The 10,755-nt window shown below is 34.3% G+C and overlaps 1 protein-coding gene across 24 annotated transcripts in view; it reads left to right on the forward strand.

The window, feature by feature from the left end:
* Positions 1–10,755, forward strand: part of srcin1b (SRC kinase signaling inhibitor 1b) — a 133,522-nt gene that overhangs the window by 90,413 nt on the left and 32,354 nt on the right. For 15 of the 24 annotated variants that reach the window (XR_012399190.1, XR_012399192.1, NM_001423741.1 and 12 more), the window contains 6 exons: positions 1,549–1,696; positions 2,261–2,481; positions 4,249–4,466; positions 4,810–5,098; positions 6,855–7,000; positions 8,884–9,069. Coding sequence is in view for 21 of the 24 variants with exons in the window: in NM_001423741.1 (NP_001410670.1) it covers positions 1,549–1,696; positions 2,261–2,481; positions 4,249–4,466; positions 4,810–5,098; positions 6,855–7,000; positions 8,884–9,069 (1,208 nt within the window). In the remaining 3 variants the exon portion in view is untranslated. Of the gene's footprint in view, positions 1–1,548; positions 1,697–2,260; positions 2,482–4,248; positions 4,467–4,809; positions 5,099–6,854; positions 7,001–8,883; positions 9,070–10,261; positions 10,346–10,755 lie in introns of all 24 variants that reach the window. The other 9 variants (XR_012399187.1, XM_073940533.1, XM_073940537.1 and 6 more) reach the window with 1 other exon arrangement.

Here is a 10,755-nt window from a genome sequence, read left to right on the forward strand (position 1 = left end):
AGTAATGTGAAGATTGTTTCGTTCAGGAAAGCAACTAAAGTTGCGCTGATTTGATTCACTAAATAAGCTCATAAGATTCATTCAGTCAAGATTAGGACTAAACTGGTTGTGCTGATTTTCACTGAATAGAATCAGCTCTTAAGATTCATTTATTAAGGAATGTAACTAAACAGGTTGTGCTGATTTTGATTCACTAAATTGAATCAGCTCACAAGATTCATTCAATCGAGAATGGCACTAAACAAGTTGTGCTGATTTTGATTCACTAATTAGAATTGGTTCATAAGATTCATTCAATCAAGTATGGGACTAAACCGGTTGTGCTAATTTTGATTCCCTAAATTGAATCAGCTCATAAGAATCATTCAATCAAGAATGGGACTAAACCGGTTGTGCTGATTTTGATTCACTAAATACAATCCACCCATAAGAGTCAATCAATAATAGGACTAAATTGGTTGTGTCAATTTTGATTCACTAAATAGAATCATCTGGTAAGATTCAGGAATAAGTAAGACTTAGGAATGTAAATAGAATTGGCTCATAAGATTCATTCAATCAAGAATGGGACCAAACTGGTTGTGCTGGTATTGATTCACTGAATAGAATCGGCTCATAAAATTAATTCAATTAAGAATGTAACTAAACCGGTTGTGCTGATATTGATTCACTAGATAGAATCAGCTCGTAAGATCTATTCAATCGAGAATAGGACTAAACCAGTTTTGCTGATTTTGATTCACTAAATAGAATCAGGTCATAAGATTCATTCGTTAAGGAATGTAACTAAACCGGCTGTGCTGATTTTGATTCACTAAATAGAATCACCTCACAAGAATCATTCAATCGAGAATGGGACTAACTTGGTTGTGCTAATTTCGATTCACTGAATAGAATCGGTTTATAAAATTCATTCAATTAAGAATGTAACTATTCCAGTTGTGCTGATTTTGTTTTCCTAAATAGAATCAGCTCGTAAGATTCATTCAATCAAAAATAGGACTAAACTAGTTGTGCTGATTTTGATTCACTAACTAGAATCAGCTCATAAGATTCAGTCAGGATTGGAACTAAACCGTTTGTGCTTATTTTGATTCACTAACTAGAATCAGTTCCTAAGATTCATTTGTTCAGGAATGTAACCAAAGCGGCTGTGCTGATTTTGATTCACTAAATCGAATCAGCTTGTAAGATTCATTCAGTCAAGAATGGGACTTAACTGGCTGTGCTGGTTTTGATTCACTACATAGAATCCAATCGTAAGATTCATTCAATCAAGAATAGGACTAAACCGGTTGTGCTGATTTTGATTCACTAAAAAGAATCTGCTCGTATGATTCATTCAATCGTGAATGGCACTAAGCTGTGCTGATTTTGATTTACTAAATAGAATTAGCTCGTGAGATTCATTTGTTCAGGAATGTAACTAACTAGTTATGCTGATTTTGATTCAATAAATAGAATCAGCTCATAAGATTCATTTAATCAAAGACTACACTGGTCTCACAATATACGGTGTGTGATGCTCTACAATGTGTCTGTGTTTAGATCAGTTCCCCACTCTGCAGAGTAAGATGCGAGTGGTGTTGAGGGTGGAGGTGGAAGCAGTGAAGTTTCTGAAAGAGGAGCCGCTCAGACTGGAGGCTCTGCTGAAACGCTGCAGAAACATCACCAATACGCTCACTCTACTACGAAGGTAACACACTTTAATACATTTTGTGTGTTTTGTCTCATCTAAATTAATATTTTCTATTGGAAGCTTTACAATATCGGAAGCTTTGTGCATATACATTAGTTTAGTCAGTACTGAAGTCAAATCTGGAGCTTATCTAACAAAATAACTTACGAAAATGGTCCAAAGTTAGTATACCCACATTTATATGTTAGAGAAAAATATTAAATAAAAAAATAAATAGAGGAAAAATTAAGAGGAACAAAAAAATTATAACGTTTTGTCAAAACTATGTAGTTTGTAATTTTTTCCCTTAATATTTTGCATGAATTTTAACGTATTATCTTTCTATTTCTAAGTATGTTTGGTGACTAAAATATTATTTTAATAAATATATGTTTAATAAATCTGTTCTGTTCAAATGCACCAAAATATAAGACCTATATTCACTGAGAAATAGATACAAATTATTCATTTTCAAAATGAGGCGTACTCACTTATGCTGGGCACTGTAGGTGCCCTTTACAGACTGGCTCATGTTTTCTAGTGCGATGCTTGACGAATCGCTCAGTGTGTGTTTGTGTACAGGCAGGTATCAGAGGGTGTTTGGAGGACTCCCGATGACTTCAGTAGCTCAGTTTCCAGCTCGAGTGACGTGGACTTCAGCAGGAGCTCTGATCTGGATATTCTCACCAGCCCGTCTCTCAATCTGCCCGACATAGCAGGCGCTTTATCAGGCACCGCCACACTTTCTTCCTCCCTGGGCACTAATACTGCAAATCCTGCTCTGACGAGTACCTCTAGTATAGGTGAACAAGAGTTTTACATTCTATTAGATGCATTGATTTACTAAACTGATTCAATTTTTTATGTTTGTTGGATGTTACTGAAAGATCCGAATGTTAGGAATGATTTAGTTTAGAAATCTGAGGACAATGATTGTTCTGTGCGTTTTTGATTCACTAAGAACCTGCTGGTATGAATCATTTGATTGGGTTTAGACTGTACTCATTATATTATATTATATTATATTATATTATATTATATTATATTATATTATATTATATTATATTATATTATATTATATTATATTATATTATATTATATTATATTATATTATATTATACTATGTTATGTTATATTATATTCAAATGTCAAATATTGAAGACTTTACCAAGCTACAGTTTGTTTCCTGATGTAATGTAATGTTTATAGCACATTTATTTTTCTGTTTATAGAATTTTATTACATAATTTTTGTAATCACTAATTTCACTAAATACATTATTTATGTTGTAAGTGACCGTGTTGTTTAAATAACTCATATATTTATAGAATGTGTTAATTTTTAGATTTGGGGACATTTAATGATTGATGCATACCAGATCATTTTTTTTATAGTTAGAGGATGGACTGTAATTAATGAGTGATTAATTGATTGTTTATTCAATTTTTTTGAATAAAAAAAATTAATTTATTATTTATTTAATGCATTATCTTATTTAATTTTTATTAGTTTTTTTTTATCATTTAATTGTTTATTTTAGTATTATTTATTTATTTTGATTGTTTTTTGTATTTAATTTTTATTTATTGTAATTGTTTATTTTAGCATTATTTATTTATTTTCATGTATTTTGATTTTATTTTTATTAAATGTAATACATTTTTTAATAATTATTTATTAAATTCAATTAATTAATTAATATTTATTTTATGTAATTTTATTTTCTTTTTGTTTTATTATTATTTATTTATTTTTATTAATTTAAGTTATTAAATGTAATTTAATTTACTGTATTTATTTTATTTTTTTTGTTTTTATTTAATATGTTTTTTATTTAGTTTAATTTTTATTAAATGTAATTATTTAAATTTATTATTTCATTTAATAAAATTTTTTCAATTTAATTGATTTAATTATTTCTATTTAATGTATTTTGCTATTATTTATTTTATTTAATGTACATTTTTGTTTTATTTTTATTTTATTTTTATTTAATGTATTTTATTTTTACATTTTACATTTACATTTTATTTAATTTTATAATTTTTTGATTTCAAGTGAATTGATGATTTTTTTTATTTTATATAATTTTATGTTTATTTTTATTTAATGGAATTTTTTATTTTCTTTTTGTTTTTAATTTAGTTGTTTTTATTTAATGTGTTTTTTATTTTAGTTAAATTTAATTATTTAATGTTATTATTTAATTATATTTTTTTCAAATGTATTGATTAATTTGTTTCTATTTAATATATTCTTTTATTATTTATTTTATTGTTATGTACTTTTCTGTTTTATTTTATTTTTGTTTTATTTTTATTTATTTAGTTTTTTATTTAATATATTTGTGTATTTTTATTTATGTATTTGTTAATAATAATTCGTAATTATTAATTTTTATGTAATTTTAAGTAATTATTTCTTTAATTGCATTTCTTAGTTTATTTTTATTTAATATAATTAAAAATATATTTAGGTAATTTATTTTATAATTTTTTAAATGTATTTTATAATTTTTTTTTATTAAATTCAATTATTTTATTAAATTATTTAATTTTTCTTTATTTTAGGAGTCACCACAAGTCTATCAAATGTGCTTGGTGCCAGTTTGAGCAGCGGTGGGATTCCTGGCAGCACCACTCTGGGAAACTGGCTGGCAGGAGCTGGAGCCGCAGATCCCATCATGCCTGAACTTGATGCGTCTGCAGGCCTGATGAAAAGCAGTGGTCTGGAAGATCTGCCCGCACGCAGAGAATCTGACAAAGGAGTGTCCGTGGAGGTCCGGCTGGTAATGAACACACCTCAGTTTTATCATTAGAGTTTGATTGGGTTTGGAAAAGATATTTACAGGATGCAAGCAGACACATTTTTAAGGAAAGTAAGTAACATAACGTAATTAAATAGGGCTGAGTAAAGTAAGGGTTCATTACTTCATACATTTACTAAGATGAACTAAGAATGAAAAATAAAATATTAAAGCAACTTTTATTAATCATAGCTAATGCTAATGTTAACATTTACTGGTGTTGCTTGTTTACATTGTGTGTGTGTGTGTGTGTGTGTGTGTGTGTGTGTGTGTGTGTGTGTGTGTGTGTGTGTGTGTGTGTGTGTGTGTGTGTGTGTGTCTTCAGGCTGCAGAGCGAGACTGGGAGGAGAAGAGAGCCAGTCTGACTCAGTTCAGCGCTCAGGACATCAACCGTCTGCTGGAGGAAACTCAAGCCGAGCTCATGAAGGCCATTCCAGACCTGGACTTTGCCGCAAAGCAGATCACCAAACCAGCCGTACCGCCAAAACCACAACTGTCCTCCCTACCAGCACCTGGTTCCGCGTCCTCCACTCCCAGTCTAACACCTGAACACCAGCCCAGCAAAACCCCTCCAAAACCACCCAGCAAAGACGGCATCCCGCGCAGGGGGTCAGGTGAGGTCACATTACAGTTCACAAGAAATCAAATCTGACCATATGATTTTGTTAGCTCACATCGCTAGCTGTGGTGAACAATTCATCTGTGCATGTCATTAAGACTAAAAACTCTGACCAGTGTGAGGACGCGTTTACTCACCTGTTTTAACTGTTTTGGTCTGTTTAGAAACTGCTGTGTGAAAATGAACCGCACCAAGAACATATACGGTTGAAACCATAAGTTTACATACACTATAAAAAGGCACATAACCATTTTTAAAAAAATCCGATGTTAATGTGGCTAAACTTTTTCTCTTTTAGGTAAGTTAGGATTATCAATTTTGCTTCTGTTCTGCCTAATAGCAGAATAATGAGAGAGATATTTGTTGAGAAATTGTTATAACTCTTCTTGAAAGTCAAGTTTACATACAATAAGATTATTCTGCCTCTGAAAAAGCTCAGATGATGGTGTCGAGGTTTTGAAAGCTTCTGATTGGCAACATTTGAGTTAATTGGAGGCACAACTGTAAAATAGTATTTAAGGAAAACCTCAAACACACTGCTTCCTTGTGTGACAACATGTGAAAATCAACAAGCCAGAATCAGCAAAAAGCCATATTACAATTTGCTAAATGACACTGGGAAAAAGACTAATGTTTGGAGACATGTCCTGTGGTCTGATGGAACTAAGATTGAACTGTGTGGTCATAATGACCGGTGTTACATTTGGAGGACAAAGGGGAAAGCGCACAAGCCTAGGAACACCATCCCAACTGTGAAGTAGGGGGGCGGCAGCATCATGTTGTGGGGCTGTTTTGCTGCAGGAGGGACTGGTTCACTTCACAGCATAGATGGCATCATGAAGAAAGAACATTATGTAGAAATACTGAAGCAACATCTCAAGACATCAGCCAGGAAATTAAAACTTGGCCACAGATGTGTCTTCCAAACAGACCATGACCCTAAGCATACTGCCAAATTAGTTCAAATGTGCTTCAAGGACAACAGAGTGAATGTTATGGAGTGGCCATCACAAAGCCCTGATCTCAATCCTATAGAAAACTTGTGGGCAGAGTTGAAAAAGCTTGCGCGAGCAAGACAGCCAACAAATCTGACTTAGTTACACAAATTCTGTCTGGAGAAATGGGCCAAAATTCCTTTAAACTATTGTGAGAAGCTTGTGGAAAGACCCAAAAGTTATACAGTTTAAAAGCAAAACAAAAAATACCAAGGAAATATATGTAAACTTTTGACTTTCTACAAATTAATAAAAAAATCTCTCATTATTCTGGCATTTAGCAAATGTAAATCATTTAGGTAATCCTAACGGACCTAAAATAGTAAACGTTTAGTATGATTTACCATCAGACATTAAAAAAAAAATAGTTATGTTCCATTTTTAAGAGTGTATGTAAACTTCTGGTTTCAACTGTATGAACATGGTAATCATTTTAATCCATGTTTCGGAACAAAACAATCGATTTTTGTAAATTCTTTAAATGTATTATCTTTCAACTCCTAAAACCACACTCTTATTTTATTGGATATAAATGTTTAATAAAGCGATTTTAAATTTTGTTTAAATGCAGCAAAATATGTTGGTTATATTCACTGAGAAATGGATTCAGTTGTTTATTTTCAAAAGTAAATTTTACTCATTTATGCTGAGCACTGTAATAATTGTAATGTGTATTGTGTAATTTGGCTCAGTTGGTTTGTTATTCAACTGGTAAATCAAAAGATGTATGTTTAATGATTTGATTTGATTGATCAGGTGAATTGACGGTTCAACGGTATCGTACAGAGAAGCCATCCAAATCTCCTCCTCCTCCACCTCCCCGGCGAAGTTTCCCATCAGGTCTTGGGCTCACAACCAACAGCAGTGGAGAAGTAATCACCATAAACAAGAGTGTGAAGAGCGTGAGTGTTTTTGGAAAAAGACATGTATTATGGAACAAAATCTCTGGCAAACGCATTGAAGTAAAATGCTTGTCGAATGGCACTAACTGAAAACAATAATGCATTGAAGTGATTGCATTTTTATGGCTTAAATTTGCAGGGTTTGTATTTTTAGGTCCTGAAATTTAACATAGCTGTTCATTTAAGCTGTGAATATTTCAACTAGAAATATTTCCCACACATTTTTATACTTAAATTCAATACTAGTTATTCAAGAATTTAATTTCAAAACACTGTATTAAGTTATGTAAAAAAAATATGATGTATAATAGTTAAAAGGGATTTTCAGTTTCATACATTCAGTAGTTCAAAAACAGCCTGTGTGTTTTTTTTTTTTGAGCGCGAATAAGAAGCTGAAAAATGGAAGCGTCGATGTTATTAAGGTGAACCGTATAGAGTCAATAAGAAGCTGCAAATAAGAAGCTGGATTCAGCCTCGTCCCTCCTTATCACAAACACAACAGCAGTCTGGTAGTGATTGCGCTGCTTTTTTGGGGGTTAATTATTGTGATATTGTAACGGTCGCTTAATGTTTGATAAGTATTGTGTATAAATGTCCCCTTTAAGAGGACTTCTTTTGTGGTTGTTTTACCTCTGAGATGTAAGCACTCATGTATTGGAGCTCAGTTCAGTTCTGCGAGCTCTGAGGAGAAGTGTGTGATGGTCGCTCTACCACTAAATCACTATTTTATTTTAATAATGTATGATTTTATTTTCCGACGGATGTTTAAGTGTCTTTTTTTCTTTTGCCTACTCGTTGTTGACTGGCATGTATGTAGTCAGCACTTGAGAAAAATGCATAAAGGCCAATAGGAAGTGCGAAACAGTTTGTCTCCTTTTTCATTCCTTAAAGTCTCTGGGTAAATGCTGGGACACCTGGCACCCATCACAAAACCGAGAAATACTGTAGACTGTAATAGACTGTAGGGAGATATCTTTGTAGACGGATGGCATTTCATGTCACGTTCAGCCTTATAATCTTGAAATCAAGCAAAATCAGCAGTTTTGTCATCACTTTAGAGATCAGGCTATAGAGAGTCATTCAAACACTAGCTCTAAAGCGACGTTGGTGAATTAGTAACGGCTTCTGCTGTTACTGACATCAGCTGCAGATGTGAATGAACGGCGGAAGAAAGTAGTTCCTAATAAAAAGGGTTTAGACTCCCCGTGTTTGATTTTCTTTTTTATATACACGATTGTGCCGTCGAACTGTTGTATAAACCCAATATCACACTCGAAGCAGTGCGATATGGCTGTATATAACGCCTCCAACCAGTGTTGATATACAGCCACATCGCACTGCTATTCGTGTGATATTGCTCATATATAAATAGATAAAGTACATCCAGGCAGTTTTTCTTTTTCTCACAGAATAAATCTGGACAGGCTTATTAGCAGCTGTTGTATTCTGTGAAGACAACCACCTGGATGTACTTTATCCTGCTTATTACACTTCTTCCTACAAACATAAAAATTAGACACAAAACATTGTTCTGAGACATATTAGTTTAATAATTCTTTAGTTAATATCAGAAGCAGAAACGAAAATGGCTGAATGGAGCATACACTAACCAACCTATTATTCAGTCACAAGATGGCGCCAAACAATCTAAAACAGCAGTGAGACAGACAAGCATATAAATATAGATGTGAACGTATTTACTCACAGTTGAAAGATGATTGGTATTACCCGGATGAGTTTGTGTTATTAGTTTTAGCGCTTTTTTAAAATTTATTGTAAAATAGTGACTGACGAATCAGAAGCAAGTATTCCAGGTAGCCATGTAATAAACTTTATATCCCACAGTAGCTGGAGTTCCTAAGTTTCCTACTTTGTTTTTGTAGAAGCTGGAGAAGTTTGAGAACAGAGAAGAAGCTGAAGTCCCGACTCAATCCCAGACGCCCCCCATCAAACTGAGACGACCTTCGACCTCTGATGGGCCACGACCCTCGTCCACACCTCCAGTCATCGCTGCGTCTGGGATGAAGGAGGATGTGGATGAGGAGGAGAAGATAAAGGCAGAGCTGGAGGTAAAAACCTGAGATACTGTTTAAAAACATTTGTCATTTATGGGAGTATATATATATATATAGAGGTGTGAACCTATACTGGTCTCACGGTTCGGTTCGGTTACGATTATCATGCCTTCGATTCGGTTCAATTCGATATTTCGGTGCATCACGGTGCATTGACGATGCTTTCCATATACAGTGTTATATTTTAGAGGAGAGGCTATAACAAGCTGTCTGTATAAACACACAGAGACACAGCACCACACTGTCTCTCATTCAAACACAAACATAGACAGCACCAAAGAAACAAACACACACACGCACACACACACACTTAAGCCCTCGCAACAGGGAGAACTTGCGAAGAGCGGAGCAGAAAAACAAAAAAAAAAAAACAAAAAAAATAAGCACTTTTCCGACGGTCCCTTGCTGAGAGCTCCTCTCAGCGCGAGCTATCCCGGCTATACACACATTGCGAGGGCTTAAACGGAGCAGTGCTTGTAGTGTGGAGCAAAAAAAAAGAAAGATAGCTGTGAAACATAACCAGCTTTGTCTTTTTGTTGGAAACACACTTTAAATCTTTTTAGGGTCAGAGGTTTTTGAGTTATTGCCGTCTGTAACTGAATGTGTGTCAAGAATATCGAAAACAAAAACAACTGAACCACGCTCATTTCTGGTGCCCTCCTGGATACACAGCGCCCTTAGCATTTGCCTATGGTGCCTATGCCACGGAATGGCCCTGAGTTGGCTGAGTGTTGTAAATACTCTCGCTCACCTCCCTCGCGACAGAGAGCATAGGAGATAAATGACATCAGTGCATAATAACCGGTTATAATTAATACTGAACCGATACCGAATTGTCCTCGTCTGCATCGCGGTGCACCAAAGAAACAATTAATTTTGACACCCCTATATATATATATATGTGATACATACTTGTAGTGGTAAAAAACTCTAAAAATACTACAGTAAAATTCTGTAACCTGGTTAACAGTAAGCTTCATTAATATATCCAGAGAATAACCGTAAATTCACTTTTGTTTACTTTTGTTTTGTAAAATGTTTGTTCTGGAGATTTGGGAATGATGTTTGTTTGTTTTTTTCATTCTTCACACACACGATTGCACACACACACACACACACACACACACACACACACACACACACACACATCTACACACACACACACACACATGTACGGCGGTGGCAGGCGTTTGAGAGAGCTCCAGTCAGTGTGCGGGTGGTCAGTGTGGACGGGACAGGACAGTGGATCAACAACTCTCTGTGGAGAGAGGTACAGTAACCTGCAGCTGCCTGTCCTGCTCTCCATAACCTCTGGCTAAACACTGGAGTTTCCCTCACTTTACTAATGCACTCTGACACAAAACCTATTCATCTGTCCTCTCTGCCAGCTCTGATGCTGCGTTTTACTAGGCAGCTTGAGTAAGCTTTAATATTAACACTAAGAGCTCTATTCTAACGATTGAGGCTCAAAGTCTAAAGCACATGGTGCAAAAGTATTAAGGGCGTATCTGAATCCACTTTTGCTATTGTAAGGATGAAAAAATACGCTTTGCGCCCTGGTGCATGGTCTAACAGGGTTGTGCTTATTTTCTTAATGAGTTCTGAGTGTGTTTTGAGCATAATGTTGTAGTGTTGTAATTACAAATTATAACTAAATTGTTACTTGCATATATAGCATGT

The sequence above is a fragment of the Danio rerio genome, chromosome 24, assembly GCF_049306965.1.
Source record: "Danio rerio strain Tuebingen ecotype United States chromosome 24, GRCz12tu, whole genome shotgun sequence".
NCBI classification, from domain to species: domain Eukaryota; kingdom Metazoa; phylum Chordata; class Actinopteri; order Cypriniformes; family Danionidae; genus Danio; species Danio rerio.